This window comes from Engystomops pustulosus, chromosome 2, assembly GCF_040894005.1.
Source record: "Engystomops pustulosus chromosome 2, aEngPut4.maternal, whole genome shotgun sequence".
Classification (NCBI taxonomy): Eukaryota; Metazoa; Chordata; class Amphibia; order Anura; family Leptodactylidae; genus Engystomops; species Engystomops pustulosus.
In genome coordinates this window covers 124,379,292-124,403,972 of record NC_092412.1, presented here as the reverse complement: position 1 = coordinate 124,403,972, position 24,681 = coordinate 124,379,292, and the positions used below count along the sequence as shown (strand labels likewise).

The 24,681-nt window shown below is 42.4% G+C and overlaps 1 protein-coding gene across 2 annotated transcripts in view; it reads right to left on the bottom strand.

Moving 5' to 3' along the window:
• The window catches only part of LOC140118395 (multidrug and toxin extrusion protein 2-like), a 95,043-nt gene that overhangs the window by 65,842 nt on the left and 4,520 nt on the right, over window positions 1–24,681 (bottom strand). For both annotated transcript variants that reach the window (XM_072136251.1, XM_072136250.1), the window contains exon 2: window positions 2,128–2,277. In XM_072136251.1, coding sequence (XP_071992352.1) covers window positions 2,128–2,271 — 144 coding nt within the window. In that variant the 5' untranslated portion in view covers window positions 2,272–2,277. The remainder of the gene's footprint in view (window positions 1–2,127; window positions 2,278–24,681) is intronic.

Sequence of the window (24,681 nt, the reverse complement as noted above, 5' to 3'; positions counted from 1 at the left end):
GCCAGCCCCCTGTAGTAGCCAACCAGCCTGCCAGCCCCCTGTAGTTGCCAGCCAACTAGCCTGCCAACCCCCTGTAGTTGCCAGCCAGCCTGCCAGCCCCCTGTAGTTGCCAGCCAGCCTTACTCACAAAAATGGTGCTGAAAAACTCGGCTTATACTCAAGTATATACGGTATGTTTGTGTTTGCTGTATGTTTTTTTATACATCCTTTTTTAACCAGTTCGCGACCGCCCGCCGTGTATTCACGGCGGCGGTCGGGTCGCGCTTCATGGAGAGGGCTCACAGGCATATTGCAGCAAAGGCTTACTGGTAACAGTACTGCTAGCACCGATCGCGGGTGTAATCACAGCGATGGCGAAAGGCTATTATCACAGCGAAAGACCCGAGGCTATTTCGTTTTAACCCCTTCATTACAATGTGCTGATAGCACATTGTAATGAATGAGGAGGAAAATCCCCATATACTGCCATATTGTAGTATGGCGGTATATGATAGGATCGATCAGACAACCTAGGGTTAAAGTACCCTAGGGAGTCTGAAAAATAGTAAAAATAAAAATAAGAAGTTTAAAAAAAAAATCATAAACACATTAGGTATCGACGTGTCTGAAAATGCCCGATCTATCAAAATATGATAACGGTTTTTCATTGCGTTTAACCCCGTAACGGAAAATAGCGCCCAAAGTCGAGAATGGCACTTTTTTGGCATTTTGAAATATATAAAAAAAATCTATAAACAGTGATAAAAAGGTCGTACAGTCCTAAAAATGATATCATTGAAAATATTATAAAATTTCGCAAAAATTACACCACCCACAGCTCCGTACACCAAAGTATAAAAAAGTTATTAGCGCCAGAAGATGGCAAAATCAAAAAAATAATTTTTGTACAGGAGGTTTTAATTTTTGTAAATGTATGAAAACATTATAAAACCTATACAAATTTGGTATCCTCTTAATCATACGGACCCAAAGAATAAAGTAGATATGTCATTTGGGGCACTCAGTGAAAGATGTAATATCCAAGCCCACAAGAAAATGGCGCAAATGCGTTTTTTTCACCATTTTCTCTGCATTTGGAATTTTTTTCCCGCTTCGGAGTACATTGCATGGAATATTTAATACCGTCACTATGAAGTGCAATTTGTTATGCAGAAAACAAGCCATAACACAGCTCTTTACGTGTAAAAATAAAAAAGTTTTTGAAGGGTGGGAGTGAAAAATGGACATGAAAAAACAGGAAAGGGCCCAGTCCTTAACCGGTTAAATTGATGACCATTTTATGCATATGAATTTTCTTATGAATTTATTTATGGACTTAAAGGGGTTGTCCGAGTTTTGAAAAAAAACTATAGGTGGCCGGGAGCGGGCTGCTTAAAACAATAAAGATGTACTTACCTTCCGGTGCCCTCCAGTATCCAGCGCTGCTGCCGCTCCGGTCCGGGCGCCATGTAAACAAACATGGCCGCCGGAGCAGTGCTGCATTCAGCTTCCGGCTGCCTGTTGCCGGGTACGCCTATCCGTCCCTATGCACAGCACTGTGTATGGGGGCCGGAAGGTTATCGGGTCCATAAAGCACATCTTTATTGTTTTAAGCAGCCTGCTCCCGGCCACATATAGTTTTTTTTTTCAAAACTCGGACAACCCCTTTAATATCTGATTGCTATTGTATGCACATGTATTTATGGTCTTTTTATATGAATCTGTACTTCATTGTCTTTTTATCCATTTTACTCAACTGAATTCTATTACTCTTTTCATAATGATACTTTGTCTCCCTAATTGCATATTATGTACATATGACTACATCCAACATTTTATTCAGTGTCATAATTCATTCTATGTATGGATTGTTTTTTTGAATGTATCTCATTGTTTTAACTCATTGTTACAGAACTATTTATTGGACCTGACAAAGGGGGTAATACATCCCCAAAACATGTTGTCCCTTGTCAATATATATATGAAATAAATGTCTAATTGTATACATGTATGCTTGTTACTACCCTCTTTCTACATGACATTAAGCAGCGCAAAGGTTATTCTGGCATTTCTAGACCCTATGTTACCAATATGTATATAACATGCATCAAAACTTTGTTGTAAGTAGTCATCAAAATTATTTCTTACCACAGGGATGGCCAAAACCAGCATGTTTTTTGCTTCTTCACAGAATCCATCGATTGCTAAACAATGTACCAGTTTCCTAAATCTCTTTTGATTGCCTGATAGTGGCGAGGTCTCACGTGGTTCATCCTTTTGTGGTGCCACCATTTTTGTCTGTTCAAAGGAAAATTCACAAGACAGCTGGTGTTACTGTGACTAGATTAATAAAGCAAAGGAAAATCCATGAAGCTTGACATTGACTTTTGTGTGAAAAGGTGAAGTTCTCCGTGAGATGTTGTTTAAGCAATGTACTTTAGTGGGAGGAGAACTTGTGTCTACCAGGAAACTAGAGACTAAATGACTTATATGGAACTGTCACATTTCCTGACAAGTCTTGTTTTTCTAGATACAGTACATGTTTTTCCTGTGAAATATCAATTCTGGAGAAGCTTTTTTATTATTATTCTATGTTTTGCAATTCAACTACTATATCTTCTAGAAATCCATAAATAATCATCCAAATGATTGACAGTTACAAGGGCTGTGTTCCAAGAGGCACTTTCATACTTGCAGGTATCACAGTGGGCAGTCTGTGGTTTTTATGCATTGCCTACATTTCAATTCATTTTTATGTGCTTCTTTTCCTGTTATTTTTTCACTGATCCGTGATCCATGCTTTAAAAATTGCAGCATGTGACATTTTTTTTATGAGATCACATATGTGGATCACAGATTTCCATAGAAGTTAATGTATCCACAAAAAAAACAGACAGCACAACTAATTCATCCATTTTTCTCAGATGATACTGGAAAGCCAAGTGCTTTGACATGTTATTGTAACAGAACAAACAAACATATGACACATATGTCACATATGTATGTAAAAAAAAAAACTGAAACAAACAAGGACAACACACGAATAACACATGGACTGCCAACAAAATAGATTTTTTTGCAGACTCTGAGGGTATTTCACACGTTCAGTTTTTCTGATGCAGATTTTTTTGATGTCCAAACCAGCTGGAGTAGCAGCTTCTCTCAATGATAAGTTCTCAACCATTATGATCCAAACCTGCTTTTGGCTTCAAAAACTGCATCTGAAAAACGAAATGGGGGTCGTTTACTAAGGGCCCGATTCACGTTTTCCCGACGTGTTACCTGAATATTTCCAATTTGCACCGATTTCCCCTGTATTGTCCCGGGTTTTTAGCGCACGTGATCGGATTGTGGCGCATTGGTGCCGGCATGCACGCGAGGGATTCAGAGAAACCGCCGCATTTTTTAAAAAAAAGTGTCACGGGACACGCGCTTACCTTCACCGAGTATAGGATGGTGCACTCCGGCGGACCTCAGGGGAACTTTAGCGCAGCAGCAACTTCTGGTGGTTGTTGGAGGAACTGCCTTAGTGAATCGCAGGAAGACCCGAATCCACCGCACAGAACGCGCTGCTGGATCGCGAATGGGCCGGGTAAGTAAATCTGCCCCAACGTGTAAATGCACACTCACTTATGTGAAATAGCCCTAATAGTGTTAAGTTGTCTTGGAGATCCTAGAAATTGATGGTAAAAGTAAAATGAGTTGTCAGTTTGTATATGATGGAAAATGTAGCAGTCCCATTAGAAGGGTCTAAAACTTTACTACTAAGGCTAAATTCACATGGCCGTTGATGGACGTATACAGGGTTGCCGTATATACGTTGTATATACGTCCCCCATAGGCCAGCAATGGGCGCACTGAGCCGTATGGAGCGGTATGGCGCCGCACACGTCCGGCACCGTACCATTCCGTACCCGGGGAATTGATTGGACATATGGGGCAAACGTAGGCGGGCACACGTGTGTGTAATTGCAGCCTAACATTGTACTTAATGCTGTATACAGGAAAATATTTATAGATACGTAATTAAAAATAAAACTACATTTGGTCAGTTAATTACTTTGAAAAACTGAGGAGTTACAATAACAACCCCTAGCTTGTTGCATGGGGGAAACTGGTTTGATGGCATTCATGTTCTTGTACCCTCAGGCTATTACATTTAACTTGCTACATATCTGTGTGAAAGTGATTCACTGGAGGTTTTCAAACTACAGTAACTGGTTCTATTTCTTATTAAAACACCTTCCAAACCAGATTTGAACCTTGATAGACCCAATATTACAGTCTTATCATCCTATGGCACCAGCCAAAAGGGCTTTTCTGCCACTTTGTAAATTCAGTATAACAAGTATGACAAGACATGTGATGTGTAAAGCCCTATTACCACCAGTTTTGTTGGTAGCATAAAGAGCCCCACCACCAGATGAAAAATATTCTAGACATGCATTTATGTATGGATTATAGTGTATGCAGCACTATCCCATTAAGTTAACTTACACATTGCTCATCCCATTTAAGTTCTAAAATATACAGTGTCACCCCTTTAATTAAAAAGTACAGTGTCTTTCAAATTATAATTTTGTACCTGTCATGAACTATGATAATAGCAATTTACATATAAACTTCACCAGAACAAAGCTTAGTACATACATACAGCACCAGTATGGAGTGCAATACATAAGTACAGTACTAGAATAGAGCTTCAAACAGAAATACAGCAAAAGGACTGATCCCTATATACGCATATACATCTCAAATTTACTAATATAGAGAGCATTTTTATGTACATGTATACAGTACCCCTCATGATAAATTAATACGTGCAATCCCCCATTTAAATTCATGCTGTGCACCCTGTAATAAATATAGATACTTTACCCCTTCTATTAGATATATTATGTGCCCCCTATATTATATACCAGTGGTGGCGAACCTATGGCCATCGCCTCACCAAATATGACCAAATCCACCAAACCTTTCTGCAGTCCCAGGCAACTTAAGAGATGCTGCTCTCAATGCTTTTTTAAAGCGACACTTCATTGGCTGTTTGGAACTGCGGGAAAAGTGAGAAGGTTTTGATAGAACTGCAATATCTTTTGGAGCTCATTCTGCTGGACCCAACATTCTTCCTGTACAGAGAGACCCTGGAGAGGAGCTAAACTTAGAGTCTGAATTTGCCCTTCTTCTTTCAACTTGGTGGCTTCAGGGGGCCAATTACGATTGAAAAATGTGGAAGAACAGGAAGCAATAAGTTGCTTCTTAAAAACCCATGTTGGCACTTCATGTTAAATAAGTGGATTTAGCTTGTAGTTTGGGCACTCTGTCTCTAAAAGGTTAGCAATCACTGTTATATACAGTACTATGCTCCCTTTATTAGATATATACAATGCCTCCTCTATTAGATATTTCCTGTGCCCCCCAGTGCACACTGCCTCCCCAGTATATATGTATATGTAAATAGATGCAAAGCCCCAGCACATGCCCCCAGTATACAGATAGGTAGCCCCAGCACATGTCCCCGGTATATAGGTAGGTAGCCCCAGCACTTGTCCCCAGTATATAGGTAGATAGCCCCAGCTCACAAAGGCTACTGTCAGTAAGATACTACATTGCCAGGGACACAAATCCTACAGTGCCAGACGTGTCCATCTGCTTAAAGGGAACCTGTCATCGGCAACTTCATTTTCACTAAAGATAGTTTGCAGAAGCCCATCACACCTGGATGCATTTCAAAAAAACAATATGTGCTGCTCACTCCTCAGATTTTGGCCCCACTTTTGTGCTCCTGTACAGCTTCTCCCTCCTGCTTCTTTAGCGCTCACAGCCTGGTGAGCTGACATCAGTGTGAAAGGGAGGAGCTGAACAGGAGCACAAAGGGGGCCAAGAGCTGAGCAGTCTGCAGCACAGACAAATCACATGTGGTTTTTTGAAATGCATTCAAACCAATAGACCAACCCCTAGGAGAACACAGAGGATTCTGTGTGTAAGTTATAACACACAATTATATTGTAATTCAAATGCTTAGAAAATGCAGAAAGGCATATTTGCACTGCAGCTGTAATGGGCTTCTGCAACCTGTCTTTAGTGCAAATGAGGTCCCTGGTGACAGGTTCCCTTTAAGCCAGTACATACCCAGGCCCATTTGAAGTTTGCTAGAGAGCATTTGGATATTTCAGAAGAGTATTGGGAGAATTTCATATTGTCAGATGAAACCAAAGTAGAACTGTTTGGTAGAAATGCTGGAGGAGAGTGAATGCTGAGTTGAATCCAAAGAACACCATACCGACTGTGAAGCATGGGGGGTGGAAACATCAGCAAGGGCATTGGAAACAAAACATAACTGGGTCTTTCAGCATAACAATGATCCCAAGCACACCACCAGGGCAATAAAGGAGTGGCTTCAAAAGAAGCATTTCAAAGCCCTGGTTTAGCCTAGAAGGTCTCCAGATCTGAATCCCATAGAAAACCTTTGTTGAGAGTTAAAAGTCTGTGTTGCTCTGCAATAACCCCAAATTATTACTGCTCTAGAGAAGATCTGCATGGAGAAATGGGGCAATATACCAGCAACAGTGGGGCTTATTTACTAAGGGTTGGTGGATCACACTTTTGTCAGATTTTCAAGGTTTTCGTATTTGCGCCGATGGGACAGGTATGTAATTGGGGATTGTGTTCCACGCAATCGGATTGTGGCGCAGCTGCGCTGGCTTACATGAGAAAGTAATGGGGGGGCGGGCCGTCTGACGATCTGACGGATTCGGACTGAGCGCGAGATTTAAGATTCAGTTTGTGTCGCAAGACAATGCACTTACATATACCAAAAAGAAGAAGGTGAACTCTGGTGAACCGGAGCAGGGAAGCTACAGATGCAGGATATCGGTCGTGGGTCCGAGGGTCCGAGGACTGCTATTTCTGCTTTGCACTGAATCTCACAGGGGATTGTGTTGCACGCGATCAGATTGTGGCACATCAGCGCTGGCTTGCATGCAAAACAAATCGGGGGGCGTGTCCGTCAGACAACCCAACTGATTCGGAAAAAACGCGGAATTTTAAATTGCTGACGCAAGATCAGCGCTCACATACACCAGGAAGAAAAAGGTGAACTCCGGCAGACCTGAGTGGGGAAGTGACAGATTCAAGAAATCGGGCGCACGCTGTAAGTGAATTGCGGCAGCTCTGAATCCTCGTCGGACATTCCAAATTGGCGGATGTAACGGGACGTTAAGTAAATGTACCCCAATGTGATTTTCTGGATTTGTTTTCTCATTTTGTCTCTCATAGTTTTGATCTACCTATGATGTCAATTACAGGCCTTTCTCATCTTTTTAAGTGGGAGAACTTGCACAATTGGTGGCTGATTAAATACTTTTTTTCTCCCACTGTAGCCCCAGCACATTCAACCCCCTCCCCCCTTTATACAGGTAGCCCCATTATACTACCCGTACCCCCATCCCACCAGTATAAATGTAGCTCCACACTCCTCAGCACACTAGCCTCAGCACACTACCATAAAAAAAATAAACTCATTACTCACCTTCCAGGCGATCCCCGCAGCTCCTCTTCTTTTGCAGCAGCCATCTCCGTGCAGTCAGCCCACATGTACAATATGACATCGTGATCCTGGGAGGAGAGGAGCCGCGGGGAGCGCCTTGAAGGTGAGTAATGAGTTTACCTGGGACGATTGCCCGCCCCGCCTAGCGAAAGGAACGGGGCTGGCTTCTGGATCTACTAAGAGGCCGGAGCTTTAAGCTAATCCAGAGTGTGTTATTTCCCCCGTTGTTTTAATGTAAACATGGTTCTATGAACTATATTCCATTAGTGACCAGTGAAGAATTAAATGAGTTGTCAGGGTTTTCAGATGAATAGATATTTATTCAGTCAGTCAAGGCAGATAAGTATGCAGACGTGAGGGTATCAGAGAACTGCCACAGAATCTGGGTACAGGTTCAGGGATCCGTAACAGGCAAAAAACCCCAAAAAACTTAAATAATGAATAAAGCTCCCCTAATGCCCCAACAGATATAAAAATCACATTTCACAATAAAAAAGTAAAAATCACCACAAAACACTAAAATTATCCCCATGTCCGTAACTACCTGTACAATAAAATCAAATTGAAACTGAACCAGTACGGTGAATGTTTTTTTTTAAAAATGCTAAAATATTTTGCATATTTTCACATCCAACCTCGATAAAAATGATAAAAAGTGATTGATCAAAAAGTAACATTTGCCCCAACATAATATCAATACAAAGTACAGCTTTTCATGCAAAAAACAAGCCCTAAAACAACTCCGTACAAAAAATTTATAAAAATGTTATGCGTCGTAGAACATGGCGATGCAAAAATAAACTTTAAAATAAATTTCTCAACACGTGAGTTCCATATTCTGCAAAACAAGTCAACCCTAAAAAAAACTATATAAATGGGATAAATGGGTGACCCATTGAATAAAGATAATAATAAATTATTTTTATGGTATGGTGTACAGCCAACAAAAAAAAGCTGAAAACCTTCAACCAAAATTAATGATTTTCTTTTCCTCACCAAGACAGACTTAATAAATTCTCATCAATTAGTTATTTAAACTCCCTAAATGATGTACCTGAAAAGTGGCTCTCATACCAGAAAAAATAAGCCCACATACACTCACCGGCCACTTTATTAGGTACACCATGCTAGTAACGGGTTGGACCCCCTTTTGCCTTCAGAACTGCCTCAATTCTTCGTGGCATAGATTCAACAAGGTGCTGGAAGCATTCCTCAGAGATTTTGGTCCATATTGACATGATGGCATCACACAGTTGCCGCAGATTTGTCGGCTGCACATCCATGATGCGAATCTCCCGTTCCACCACATCCCAAAGATGCTCTATTGGATTGAGATCTGGTGACTGTGGAGGCCATTTGAGTACAGTGAACTCATTGTCATGTTCAAGAAACCAGTCTGAGAGGATTCCAGCTTTATGACATGGCGCATTATCCTGCTGAAAGTAGCCATCAGATGTTGGGTACATTGTGGTCATAAAGGGATGGACATGGTCAGCAACAATACTCAGGTAGGCTGTGGCATTGCAACGATGCTCAATTGGTACCAAGGGGCCCAAAGAGTGCCAAGAAAATATTCCCCACACCATGACACCACCACCACCAGCCTGAACCGTTGATACAAGGCAGGATGAATCCATGGATTCATGTTGTTGACGCCAAATTCTGACCCTACCATCCGAATGTCGCAGCAGAAATCAAGACTCATCAGACCAGGCAACGTTTTTCCAATCTTCTACTGTCCAATTTCGATGAGCTTATGCAAATTGTAGCCTCAGTTTCCTGTTCGTAGCTGAAAGGAGTGGCACCCGGTGTGGTCTTCTGCTGCTGTAGCCCATCTGCCTCAAAGTTCGACGTACTGTGTGTTCAGAGATGCTCCTCTGCCTACCTTGGTTGTAACGGGTGGCGATTTGAGTCACTGTTGCCTTTCTATCAGCTCGAACCAGTCTGCCCATTCTCCTCTGACCTCTTGCATCAACAAGGCATTTCCGCCCACAGAACTGCTGCTCACTGGATGTTTTTTCTTTTTCGGACCATTCTCTGTAAACCCTAGAGATGGTTGTGCGTGAAAATCCCAATAGATCAGCAGTTTCTGAAATACTCAGACCAGCCCTTCTGGCACCAACAACCATGCCACGTTCAAAGGCACTCAATTCACCTTTCTTCCCCATACTGATGCTCGGTTTGAACTGCAGGAGATTGTCTTGACCATGTCTACATGCCTAAATGCACTGAGTTGCCGCCATGTGATTGGCTGATTAGAAATTAAGTGTTACCGAGCAGTTGGACAGGTGTACCTAATAAAGTGGCAGGTGAGTGTATGTCCACATTACAAAAAACTTAACATAAATCACCACAACCAACAAAAATAATCACTGGTCCAGCCGACACCTCACACTTTGCGCCTTGCACTGACACAATACACATAACATGAACAGAAAATGGCCCTCACTGGGATCATAACAGACATGCCGGTCCAAATATTTTATAGCCTGTAAGATATGAAAATGCAAACCTGCTCTCGATAGCGCCTCTATCCCCTACGGCATACTTGGCAGAAATTGGGTATTAAACTGTAGAGCTTTTTGTCATTTAATCCATTGTGCATTTTACATTTTTTGGGCCAAAAAGAATGTATTGTCCAAAAAAATTACAAATTGTAAATTCCACCTCCATTTTGTTTTAACACCTGTAAAACACCTAAAGGGTTAACAAAATTCTTAGAGTAGGTTTCTCATACATTTAAGGGTGTAGATCTATATTGGGATAATTTATACAGTCTTACACTCTCAAAGTCACTAAAAAACTAAGCAGGTGCCTTTAACATAAAAATGTGAAAAATTGCACCCACAATTCTAAGCCCCATAACATGCTAGAAAAATTAGACGATAAATAAAAAAACATGCCAACTTAAAGCATGTTAGAGAAATGTTAGTTATGAATTTTTTTGCGTGCTATGACTATCTACCTAAGAAGCCATGGAATAAAGCTTCACCCTCACGTTTTTGACTACAACCTTGGAGTGCTGCCTATTTTTTGGACTTATTTACAAAAGACCGTTTGCCACGGAACTTACGGCTTTGCACCACCTTACCATTTAAACCAGTAGTGCTGCTCCGGATTTTTCTTTTTTTCTACCTAAGAAGCAAACAATTTAGAATTTTTACAAACTTGCCAAATATCCATTTTTTTCAAAATTAAACGCAAAAGATATCCAAAATTTTCCACGAATTTGAAAGACAATCTGTGATGAGAAAACATTCACAAAATTACCTGGATATGTTAAAGCATTTGAAGGTTATAACCACTTATAGTGACATAGGGCAGATTTTAAAAAATCAGGCTAGGTCTGAAAGCCCTAAAGTGGCTTGGTCCTTAAGGGGTTAAAAAGGCAGACATCTGTGGATCATTGGCAGATTTTCAAGAAGCTGAGTGATGTGACTTCAGGAAATAAATTTCTCTTTTAAGTAGCGTTGTGACATGACGGCTCCATCATTTGCAGTATTGTATTTAAAGCTCACAACAGCAGAGGGGGCAATTGTTCTGTTTTAGGTCAAGCTGACATCCCAGTTTACATCAGTTATGTGTAACAATAACAAAATCCACCTGTGATTTTGACAATAACGTATGGAAAAAAATTACTAAATAAATAGGGTGTGAACTGGCCCTCAGGTGGAAATATTATATTGTGTTACATTTGCTATATCTGGCAATATGCTAGCACATAAAGTTTGAAACCATGCATAGTCAGACATCCAACACTTAGACAATGAGTACTAATAGCGAATTATAATATGGGCATTTCGGGAAGCCGCCCAGGACCTAATGGTCCCGCTGGGCTTATCGCCGGCTGAATCGCCCATATTATAATCGGAGCCTTCTCTGAATCGGCCCGTTCTATATTATTTAAAGTGTAACATATGTTCATGAGGTATAATATAATTTCCTATAAATATTAATAATATGATAGTAATATGGTCAGACAACAGTGTGGTCAGTTGTGGTGTGAGGTACACTGTAATACAGGTGATATTAAATTGAGAGTGACTGTGGTATTTTTAGTTTCCCCAGTTACTTTTCAGTACTGTCAGGGCCGGATTATGGGGTGAGCACATAGGGCACGTTCCCTGGGGCCCCCTACCTCTTTGTCCTCAAAGGGGCCCCCACCAACAGTGGGCAAGTGACCGCCCAAATCGCCCACTATATTTCTGGGGCAATTTTTCTGACCCAGCTGCTAAAATAGCAGCCGGTTCAGAGAACTGGCCGGTGGCCGATAGACTTGTGTCTGTGGCAGAGTGAGGGAACATTACGTTTCCTGCTCTGCAAAAGAAGCGGAGCAAACCATACATCAGCGTCTTGGTGCTGGTGGCACAGTGATATCACACACTGCACAGCCTGCACTAGGACACTGTCATCCTGAAAGAAGACGAGGTAAGCGTGCATCGGGGAACCGGGGGAAGGTGAATATAATTTTATTATTTTACAGGGGGCTCTGTATTTATCAATGTATTATGGTGGGGGTTGTAGGTACTGTATATATTTATTTATATATTTTCCTGCTGGAGGGCTATGTAAATGATTATGCATTATTAGGGGGAGTGTGTATATATGATGCATTTTTGGGGGGGCTTGTATGTATATTGTGATACTGGCGGAGGAGGCTGTGTATATATCTATGGTATGTGTTATGGGGGTGCTGTATATATATCTGTGTGTTATGGAGGGTTGTGTATATATCCATGTGTTATGGTGGAGGCTGTGTATATATCTATTTTTGGTGGCTGTTTATCCGTGTGTGGGGGCTGTGTATATTTCTGTGTGTGACTGGGGGGGAGGATGCATGTGTTACCCGGGTGGGTTGTGTTTATACCTATCTGTTACTGGAGGGGAGGCTGCATATATGTGTTATGGGGGTTCTGTGTACATATCTATGTATTACTGGGGGTAGGCTGTGTATGTATCTATGTGTTACTGAGGGGAGGCTGTATAAATGTGTTACTGGGGCCCTGTGTATATATATGTGTGTTATTGGAAGGGCTGTGTGTATATGTGTGTGTGTGTTGCTTGCGGGTGGCTGTATATCTGTCTTACGTGGGGTCTGTGTATATATCTATGGGTCACTGGGGAGGCTGTGTAAGTAGCTATGTATTAGGGTGGGGCTGTTTATACATCTATGTGTTACTTGGGGGAGGCTGTATATCTGTATTATGGGGGTCTCTGTTTATATCAATGTCTTACTGTGGTGTCTGTGTATATATCTATGTGTTACTGGGGGTGGCGTTGCTAGCAACATTTACTTTACTGAAAAAAACTGTTGGGATGACCCACACTAGTTGGCACCCAGGGGCTCCCACCACCTGGACCCCCAACAGCTTGTGCCCCGGGATCCCCACCACCCTTAATCTAGTCCTAAGTACTGTAGTCACTGACTGACACTCTAGTCTAACCCTTATCATGTGTTCTGTCAGTAAAAGTCTTCTTTTCTTACACGACCTGGGGGCGATGTGCAAGGGTGTTGTTAGTTGTCAATATTTTATGGCTAGTGTGTCAGTCCTTTTTAGGGTTTGCTTAGTAAAATTGGTGGACCTGATATAGGGTTAGCGGTACCAGATTGCATCTGTGTATTTAAAAACTGCAGACAGGTAGGGGGCCAGAAATCTGTCTACAGCCCAGGGCACATGGTACCGTATATTCCGGCGTATAAGACGACTTTTGAAGACAAAAAAATCTTCTGTCTTCTCTGGGGTCGTCTTATACGCCGGTAATCCCGACCGCCCGCCGTGTATTCACGGCGGCGGTCGGGTCGCGCTGCATGAAGAGGGCTCACGGGCTGAGCACGGGCTAGCACCGATCACGGGTGTTTTCACAGTGTGGGCTGCCGGCAAAGCTGCCAGCAGCCTCAAAAAGATAGCGGCGCATGGGCGCCGCCATCTTACCTGGGATCACCGCCGTCATCGGGGGCGGCGATCCGTCTCCATGGTAGCCTCGCGTCTTCTGAAGACCCGAGGCTATTTCGTTTTAACTCCTTCATTACAATGTGCTGATAGCACATTGTAATGAATGAGGAAAATCCCCATATACTGCCATACTGTAGTATGGCAGTATATGGTAGGATCGATCAGACAACCTAGGGTTAAAGTACCCTAGGGAGTCTGAAAAATAAAAATAAAAAAATAAAATAAAAAAATAAATTAAAAAAAGTTAAAAAAAAAATAATAATTAAAAAACCTAAAATTTCAAATCACCCCCCTTTCCCTAGAACTGACATAAATATAAATAAACAGTAAAAATCATAAACACATTAGGTATTGACGCGTCCGAAAATGCCCGATCTATCAAAATATGATAACGGTTTTTCAATGCGTTTATCCCCGTAACGGAAAATAGCGCCCAAAGTCTCAAATGGCACTTTTAATATAAAAAAATCTATAAAAAGTGATAAAAACGTTGTACAGTCCTAAAAATGATATCATTGAAAATATTATCAAATTTCGCAAAAAATGACACCACCCACAGCTCTGTACACCAAAGTATAAAAAAGTTATTAGCGCCAGAAGTTGGCAAAATCAAAAAAATAATTTTTGTACAGGAGGTTTTCATTTTTGTAAATGTATGAAAACATTATAAAACCTTTATAAATTTGGTATCCACGTAATCGTACCAACCCAAAGAATAAAGTAGACATGTCATTTGGGGCGGTCAATGAAAGACGTAATATCCAAGCCCACAAGAAAATGGCGCAAATGCGGTTTTTCACCATTTTCATTGCATTTGGAATTTTTTTCCCGCTTCTGAGTACATGGCATGGAATATTTAATAAAATAAAAATTTAAGGTACAGTATGGTAACATTTACAGTAAAATGGACGATGGTAATGTTGTTGTTGTATGCCTTATGTTTATGAGCGACAGTTTTCCTGCTATATACCTGCATGTCATAAGAATTTAAATTAAAAAAAGGACCATGTTAAATTCAAATCAGTTTTTTTTTAATTTTTACCGGTGTTTTGTATGCGTTGGAAAAGGGGTAGTCTTATACGGCGAATATATCTTAAACTCTATATTTTAAACAGGAAAGTAGGGGGGTCGTTATACGCCGGAATATACGGTAGTCCTAACCCGACAGTGATGAGAACTGTACACAGACATGTACATGCTGTTGTCTGTGACCTGACTGAATCGGCAGCATAGCCAGTTAGCGTCAGCAGTAACCATGCTCTAGCCCTGATCACTGAGGACTTCTATGTGGGACAACTTTTTGAGGTGGTCATTAACCAGCTTGGTATGTCCTGTAGCTGTAAAGCATAATACCCTGCCGTATGGGACGTGTACATGTTAGTTATCTGTTAATTGCTTGTTGTTGCTTCCCAAATTGGTCCTCCATTGCTTGTCTAAATTAAAGGTAATGCAAAAGGTAAAGACATTTTTATTGGTGTCTAGGTGTCCTAGTGCAATTGCTATTTTATAAAACTGTAATGTCGACTTATTCAATTGCACACAGGGTTTCGACAAAATTATTGTACTTCTGTAATTACATATTTTTAAACACATTAAAAATGCAAGCATTATCAGAGACACAAATTTTTGCATGTTAACCATGCATTTGGCTGGTTTGAATCCATTTTCTTCATTTCTGGAAGTGTAAGCAGCTGTGAAAATGTTATCACAGCTGCTTACACTTCCAGAAATGAAGAAAAACAGATTCAAACCAGTCAAACACATGATAAATGCATGCGTTTTCAATGTGTTTAAAAATGCACCAGGGACGTGCCAAGTGACTGCACTCTCATCAGCATCTAAGCTGGCTAGTAAGATGATTGAGAGGCACATGAACAAACCTTTTAAGGTTTTAATCCTAGGCAGCATCTTACTCCAGTTTTTAAGGGTGACTTAGGAGCTCTTTAGATGTCTTTTGCACCTCATATTGACCTCTAAGTAACCACCCATACGCATTTCTATGTCGATCACGTTGGTCACTAAGGGGCCTGAGGCTAGGCCGATGGATTTCTCTGTCGGCCTAACCTAAGTTCTGCATGGGCCCCCCGCTTAGGGAGGAGCAATATCCCGTCTTGAAAAAACTAAAAATTTAAATTCATAAAATGTCCCAAAGGCGCCTAGCACATATAAAACAATAAATAATTTTTAAAAAGTGGAAACAAGTAAAAAAACACAACATGTTAGGTATCACCGTTCTATAAAAATATAAAAATAGTTATTGCCGACGTTGAACCCAGTAATGGAAAAATGTGCTCAAATGTCCGAATCGGCACTTTTGTGCCGCTTTGCAACACATAAAAAACAAAATAAAAAGTGATCTAAAGGTCGCACAGGTAGAAATGAAAATGTCAGCTCGTCCCAGAAAAAAATGAAACCTTAGACAACCCTGTACTTTAAAAATTAAAAAGTTATTGGAGTCAGAATAAGGTAAAGGTAATAATTTTTGGGGGGTACATAAGTTTTTAATTTTTGGTAAAATCTATTAACACCTAATAAAACCTCTATAAATTTGGTATCCCTGTGATCGTACCAAACCAAAGAATATATTAGAGATGCCATTTGGTATGTACAGTGAAAGACGTAAAAACAGAGCCCACAAGAAAATGGTGGAAATGCGGTTTCTTGTCAATTTTACCGCATTTTGAATTGTATTTCCACTTCCCAGTACACGACATGTAATATAAAATTCCGCAACTAGGAAGTTCAATTTGTTATGCAGAATATTAGCTCTGTACATGGAAAAATAACAAAATGTATTGGTTTTTCAAAGTAGGGAGTGATAAACAGAAAGTTAAATGGAAAAAGCCCATCAGCGGCAAGGGGTTAATATGCCCCCTATACCACATGATAAAAAGTTTAAAAATTCTCTGGGATAAAGGTTTGTGGTAGCTGAGGCCATGTTCACACGTGGCATTTTGGTTACGTTTGGAAATGCAATCCAAAGGCTCCACTCGTGATAATATATTTTGGTAACATTGTGGTTCAAAAACGTTAACTAAAGTAAATGTGATCTTACCTCAACTTGCAATCACAGGTGGAGCGTTTGGATTGTGTTTCAAACCGCAACCAAAATGCCACTTGCCTGAAAACTATTCTGCCCTACAAAAGCTCAATGGCTCCTTCCTTTCCGCACTTCGCCATGTGCCCTGACATCAGGTTGCATTCACATATGGGGCATCCTCTTACCCAGAAAAAACTGCACAATATATTCCTAAATGCATTTTCTACTTTTATTCAGGTAATGTGGTTAATTTTGCAGCAAAAGGAATGTATTAATGATAACTATTAGCAAATTCCAATTTAAACCTTCATTTTGTTAGAATTTCTGTAAAATACATAATGGGTTAACCATACCTCCCAACCGTCCCGGTTTCGGCAGGACTTTCACAATTTTTTAGCCGTGTTCCGCCGCCCCGGGAGGTTAAGAGGCACAGGGCACAGCAGAGCAGAGCACAGCCCCTCTCCTCCCCCGGGCCGCTCCTCCCCCCTGTGTGAGTTGCCGCGGGATGTGTGAGGAGGAATCGGGGGGGGGGTCACCTGGAGAGCGGCTGCTATGTGACCCAGCCATAGACCAGGAGACTCCTCTGCTCCTTCTCCTGATGGAGGTGCAGGGGGGGGGGGGGAAGCAAAGAAGAGAGATGGCACCTTGTGTGATTTGCCCCCCCTCCAGCAGCTAAAGACGTCCAGTAGGAACATCTGCACAACAGGGATGAGGTAGGACAGCCTGACCCCCACATCAGCCTGACCCCCACATCAGACTGACCCCCACATCAGCCTGACCCCCACAGTATACACAGCTGCAGGTCAGTGAGGGTCAGGAGACATCTATCAGGACTTGTATGGCAGCTTTGTGACATACAAGCCCTGAAATAATCGCAATGTCTTGCCAACCGCCAGACATTGCGATTATTTTGCCCTTCTCCACACCAAGAGGGATATATCCATCAGTGAGCTATTAACCCCTAGGCGCACATGGACGTTATACTACGTCCCTGCAGCTAGATACTTAGCGCACCGGGACGTAGTATAGCGTCCCGCTTCTGGCACCGGCTCACGAACAGAGCCGGCACCAGAAGCAGCGGCTGTCAATCACAGCTGACACCACGCGCTAACACCTGCGAACAGAGCCGACTCCGATTGTGAGTGTTTTAATTTTTGTAAAAGTATAAAATCATTCTAAAACCTATAATTTTTGTATCCTTGGGGACAGGAGGAGGAGGCTGGGGGACAGGAGGAGGCAGGGGAACAAGCAGGAGGAGGATGCTGGAGGAGGCTGGGGGCAGGAGGAGGAGGCTGGGGGACAGGAGGAGGAGGCTGGAGGACAGGAGGCCACAGGATGAGGAGGCTGGAAGACAGGAGGCCACAGGATGAGGAGGGGACATGAGACCACATGAGAAAGCTGGAGGACAGGAGGCCACAGAAGGAGGATAGAGGACAGTAGGCCACAGAATGAGGATGGAGGACAGGAGGCTACAGAAGGAGGATGGAGGACAGGAGGCTCCAGGAGGCTACATATGGAGGACAGGAGGAGGCTGGAGGACAGGAGACTACAGGAGGAGGCTGGAGGACAGGAGACTACAGGAGGAGGATGGAGGACACGGGGCTACAGGAGGAGGCTGGAGGACAGGAGGCTACAGAATGAGGATGGAGGGCAGGTGGCCACAGCATGAGGCTGGAGGACAAGAGGCTACAGGAGGAGGCTGGAGAACAGGTGGCCACAGAATGAGGCTGGAGGACAGGAGACTACAGGAGGAGGCTGGAGGACAGGAGACTACAGGAGGAGGATGGAGGACAGGAGACTACAGGAGGAGGCTGGAGAACAGGTGGCTACAGAATGAGGCTGGAGGACAGGAGACTACAGGAGGAGGCTGGAGAACAGGTGGCCACAGAATGAGGCTGGAGGACAGGAGACTACAGGAGGAGGCTGGAGAACAGGAGGAGGATGGAGGACAGGAGACTACAGGAGGAGGCTGGAGGACAGAAGACTACAGGAGGAGGCTGGAGGACAGAAGGTTACAGGAGGAGGATAGAGGACAGGAGGCCACAGGAGGAGGCTGGAGGACAGGGGACTACAGGAGGAGGCTGGAGGACAGGAGACTACAGGAGGAGGCTGGAGGACAGGAGACTACAGGAGAAGGCTGGAGGACAGGATGCCACAGGAGGAGGCTGGAGGACAGAAGAATGAGGAGGATAGAGAACAGGGACCACACCATGTGTGGATGGTGGGGGTAAGGGTACAGATAGAATTATGTGTAAGTTTGGGGAGATAAATAAAAGTGGAAAACCAAATGTAAAGGCAGAATAAAATTAAAGAAGGGTTTTATATGTTTCACATGTTGCAGAGTTGCATTAGGGGATATTATATTGGTCCACGGGAAGGGGGGGCCAAATTATGGGGTGTTGTACCATGGGGGCACCATTAAGTTCAATATTATACTATGCCTGTGGGTGGAAGAATGGGCATGGTTTAGAAAACGGGGGAGGGGCTTTGTGTCCCTCTTTCTCTTGCCCAAAAGTTGGGAGGTATGGGTTAACAAGCTTCTTACCTGCTTTTTTGAATAGTTTGAGGAGTAAAGTTAATATAATGCGGTGATATGTGGGGGTTTTCTATTAACAGAACTTCCAAAACCGCTTTAGAAATTAAATGGTCCCTAAAATAATTGATTCTAACATTTTCTTGAAAAACTGAGAGAATGCTGTTCAATTTGTGACCTTTCTAGCGTCGTAATAAAACAAAAGGACACTTCTAAATTCACGCTAACACACAATGTAAATGTTAGTTAGTAACTAATTTGGGTAGTAACACTATCAGTTTGAAAAACAGAACATTTTGAAGTTTGAGCAAGTTTGAGCAAAATAGCAAAAAAAAGGTTTTTTAAAAATATTTACCAAAATCACCTTTTTTATAAATAAATGTTAACAATATCAAACAAAATTTCCCACTATTTGAAGTACAAAATTTAACGGAAAAATAAACTTAAAAACACTTTGGTAGATTGCTCTGGTAGGTGCCTTGTAATAGTGCAGGAAGCAGGGACACATGCAGAGTTAAAGTACAAATCAAGTGTTTTATTCCCACTTCTTTGTCAAAATTCAGCCTTGGCTTAGGCACATACAAAATAACTGCCTAATACAACAACAGTACCTAACTATACTTGTACCTGGCTGCCAGGCACACGCTCTTGGCCAGCAGAATATCGGGAGGCACTCAGTTACCGTTCTGTGTGAACTCAGACCAGCCTTCAGCTCTCCAGGTAGTGCCTCACCTACTGCTTCTGGCCTGCAGCCCACACCTGTGGGCTATACAGAAACCTAGGACCAAAGCCCGGGAGGAGTAGGAGTCCCACTACCAGCCTACCCCTACTCCATAATAAGCAGGCCCAGTACGGACATTACAAAGGTGTCCATGTTAGCTAGGCCAGCATAGACCAAACAGACTTTTCCTGCTTACTATATGTCTGCATTAACCCTTGGGTTACTGCAGACAAATCCATGGCTTTTACCTTTAATCTGCCTGTAGGACAGATAGCAGTTCTGCCAAACAACACCTCTCACTTTCTCACAAGTGACACATGCTGGTTTTGAAAAATAGGCCTTGATCATCAAGGCGCAAATGAGCTTGGTCACTAAGGTTTTAATTATAGTGGCGTAGACAGCCTATTAAAAGTGACACATGAGGTTTTAATGTTTGCAGTTGATATGAAATGTATTAATTAAATCGCAAAACCTTCCCTGGACTCATCCAGTGATGATAACTACCAACCAGTCTGTAATCTCCTTTTCATTTCTAAACTGCTTCAATGTCTCCTTTTCTGGTTCTCTCTCTTCTCATTTTCCTCTCTTGGTGGTTCCTCAGGGCTCAGTCCTAGTCCTCTTCTCTTTTGCAGATTTGTTTCCCAGTATCATCTTTATGCTGATGATACCTAGCTGTATACTTTTGCAGGTAATGTCACCCCTGCCTTACTTCAGAACACTGGTGATTGTCTCTCTGCTGTCTCTAACATCATGTCCTCTCTCTACTTGAAATGTAATCTTTCTAAGACTGAACTTCTTGTCTTTCCACCATCTACTGACTGACCCAACCCTGACCTCTCCACCTCGGTTTGTGGGATCACTATAACTCCTATCTTGGGGTTGTGCGGGGCTCAAAACTCTCATTTACATTGCATATTCGACTTGACTCGCTAAACTCTCTCCTCTACAATCTATTCTTAATGCAGCAGCCACACGGATGCCTCTGATTTTTGCCAGCCACTACACTGGTTGCCCGTCTCCTTCTGAATACAGTTTAAAATAATCACCCTCATCCACAAAGCTCTGCATAATACTGCACCTCACTACCTCTCCTCTCTTATCTCAGTCTATAGCCTCACCCGTGCTCTTCGATCTGCCACTGATCTCAGATAAAGCTCTAATTTAATTCAAAGCACTCACACACGTCTCCAGGACTTCTCCTGAGCTGGACCAATTCTCTGGAATGCCCTTCCTTGGACTATCTGACTACCTGTGAGCCCTGTGAGCCCTCTCCATAGCCGGTGAGTCTTTGCTGCATATTGCAGCAAAGGCTTACCGGTAACACCCGCGATTGGTGCTAGCACCGATCGCGGGTGTTTCCACCTCGATCGCCACCGGCAATGCTGCCAATGGCTTCAAAGAGATGGCGCCGCATGGGCGCCGCCATCTTGTCGCGGATCGCCGCTCCCCGCTCCCCGATGACGTCACAGGGAGCGGCGATCCGTCACCATGATAGCCTCCGGTGTTCCGAATACCTGAGGCTACTTCGTTTTAACCCATGCATTACAATGTGCTAATTGCACATTGTAATGCATGGGGAGTAAAATCCACATATACTGCCATACAGTAGTATGAGAGTATATGATAGGATGAATCAGACTACCTAGGGTTAGAGTACCCTAGGGAGTCTGAATCACCCACCTTTCCCTAGAACTGATATAAATATAAATAAACAATAAAAATCATAAACACATTAGGTATCGCAGCGTCTGAAAATGCCTGATCTATCAAAATATAATAAAGTTTTTTTCACTGCGTTTAACCCGGTAACGGAAAATAGCTTCCAAAGTCGAAAATGGCATTTTTTTGCCATTTTGAAAAATATAAAAAAATTCATAAAAAGTGATCAAAAGGTCGCACAGTCCCAAAAATTATAGCAATGAAAACCAAATCAAAATTCGCAAAAAATGACACTACCCACAGCTCCGTACACCAAAGTATGAAAAAGTTATTGGCGCCAGAAGATGGCAAAATAAAATAAAAATTATTTTGTACAGGAGGTTTTAATTTTTTTAAATGTATGAAAACATTATAAAACCTATACAAATTTGGTATCCACATGATCGTACCGACCCAAAGAATAAAGTAGACATGTCATTTGGGACGCACAATGAAAGCTGAAAAATCCAAGCCCACAAGAAAACGTCGCAAATGTGGTTTTTCACCATTTTCACTGCATTTGGAATTTTTTCCCGCTTCCCAGTACACGCCATGGAATATTAAATACCGTCACTATGAAGTGCAATTTGTTACGCAGTAAATAAGCCATAACACAGATCTTTATGTGGAAAAATAAAAAAGTTATAGATTTTTGAAGTTGGTGTGTGAAAAATGGAAGTGAAAAAACTAAAAAAGGCCAAGTCGTTAAGGGGTTAAAACCCATTTCTTTAGGCAAGCCTATCACACTTGCATGAAACTGCATGAAATTTCAAATCTCTCTTTACTAACTCATCCTGTGTCCTCCTCCTGTCTGTTAGCTGGCAAACACCATATACATATCAAGCTGCAGGCTTCTCTGCAGTCCCATTTACTATGGACTTTGTATTTAAGATGGCAGCTAATGGCTGGTTCAAGCAGCAGCATTTTTATTATTCTGTTCCCTTACAAAGAATGGCTGAACCATTACACAAGCTCTTATACCTCTTGTGTCACCCCCTCATCCTCATAGACTGTAGTAGGCTCAGGGTCCTCACTCCTATTGTTCTATATGACTGTACTCTGTACTTTAACATTGTATTTGTATACATCCCCAATTATTTGCAAAGCACTATGGAATATAATTGTGCTATATAAATAAAGATTAATATTATCAAATTGTAATCAAAATTAGGGACTTGCTGTGACACCATGAGGGGACTGTAGTGGATTTGGACCTCAAATCACAGCTTTAGGAGACTTTGCCCTTCATAAATCTGTTTTGCCAGTCCGGATATATTTGATGAATCTGGAGTAAGTTGTCTGAAGTGAAAGGTGGACTGGGTTGTAAAGGACGCAAAAAAGGTGCATATTTGTTACAAATTGACATATTTGATAATTGCGAGATTTGGAAGACGAAAAACTGATGTAATTGCAATGATACTTCCCCCACAACATGAAGTAAGGCTTGTATGGTTCAGTGGATCCTAGAGGCATACCTTTGGGTGCAATGTATATTTTATTAGCACTTGTGGTCATATAAAGCAACAAGCTTGTCTGTGTTTAAGATGAATGACAGTCTTTATGATGGTGTAGACCACCAGATGTTGTCTAGGCATTTGGTCATTTTACTTCATCTATAATGGTACAATGTGAATCTGCTATATGTTAACCTATGACCATCCAACACAACTAAAGCATATTAGACGTTTTGAGGTATGCTGTAAAATAATGCACTTAGCTTCAAACTGTTAACTTTTTCCGTATAAAGAAAATACATATATCGAGATGTTGATCACACTTCTTAATTCAATTGACATAGTTATTAAACCCACATAGAAAGACGTATCACATTTTTGCTAATCTATTGATCTATTGTGCACACAACCATATGGGGGCAGCCGTATCATGGTCTATGCACAGTGACTCACCGCACCATGACCGACCAGGGAGGCTGTTCGACTTTCTGTGGAAAGGAGAGGGTTGAGGACTGCTCATCCTTCCTCCTCCCTGCTGTGTTCTCGTCTGGGTTATGTCCCAGAATATGGGGGCTGTGAGCTTGGCTGAGCTCTAGTAACTGTATTTAGTGAAATACTTTATAGCATCCTCATGGCAACAATACTCTGGAGCTAACTCACTAATGTGACATCAAATATTATCATGTATTATTGTTTGTGTGTGTGTGTCCTGGTCTTCTGCTGTTCATTCTGTCAGGCTGAGAAGGCACTGAATTCTATTCTGTGCTTTTCATTTGTCAGTGTCACAGGTTCTCTGACTACCCATATCTCAGGTCGAGGGCTCACCCGTGCCCCCCCAGCACATTGCCCGCCCCATACCCGTTCCAGCTCCTGTGGCTGTGTGCGCGTGTCCCCGACTGCTAAGGCGCACACGCGCCAGCTCACGAAGATTTAAAGGGCCAGCGCACCACTGATTGGCGCTGGCCATTCCAGTAAATAGTTAAAGGTCAGCCTTTCCCAGCATTCCCTGCTGGATCTTTGTGCTTATGCTAAAAATTTTTACCAGTATGCTGACAAGCAGCTGAGCAGCTTCTGGATTTTTTTTTTCCAAGGCCTAGCTTTGTGGCATCATCCAGAAAATCAGTTTTGCAGTGGGATGTTAATCGGTTGTATGTAATCAAGGAGCCGGAGAGTGTGTTACACTGAAGTTGAGCTCTTCAAACCTCTGAACTCCTCCTCCCCTGTGAACTACAACATGTGCCAGACTTCATAAGATCTGATTTATGAAGTCCCGGAGCAAGGACCATCAGTTACAGTGAAGGGGGCATTCTGAGGTAGAGAAAGCTCAACTGCAGTGTTAAACTCTCCGCCTCCTTGACTTCATACAACCAATTTACATCTAACTTCAAAGTTGATTTTCTGGATAATGCCACCACACCAGGCCATTAAAGCAACACAATGGAGGTCATTTACTAAGGGCCCGATTCGCGTTTTCCCGACGTGTTACCCGAATATTTCCGATTTGCGCCGATTGTACCTGAATTACCCCGGGATTTTGGCGCACGCGATCGGATTGTGGCGCATCGGCACCGGCATGTACGCGACGGAAATCGGGGGGCGTGGCCGAACGAAAACCCGACGGATTCGGAAAAACTGCCGCATTTAAAAAAGGAAATTGTGTTGCGGAGCTTGCACTCACCTTCATCCAAGATAGGAACTTCAGTGCATTTCAGGGAACTTCAGCGCAGCAGCGCCACCTGGTGGACGTCGGAGG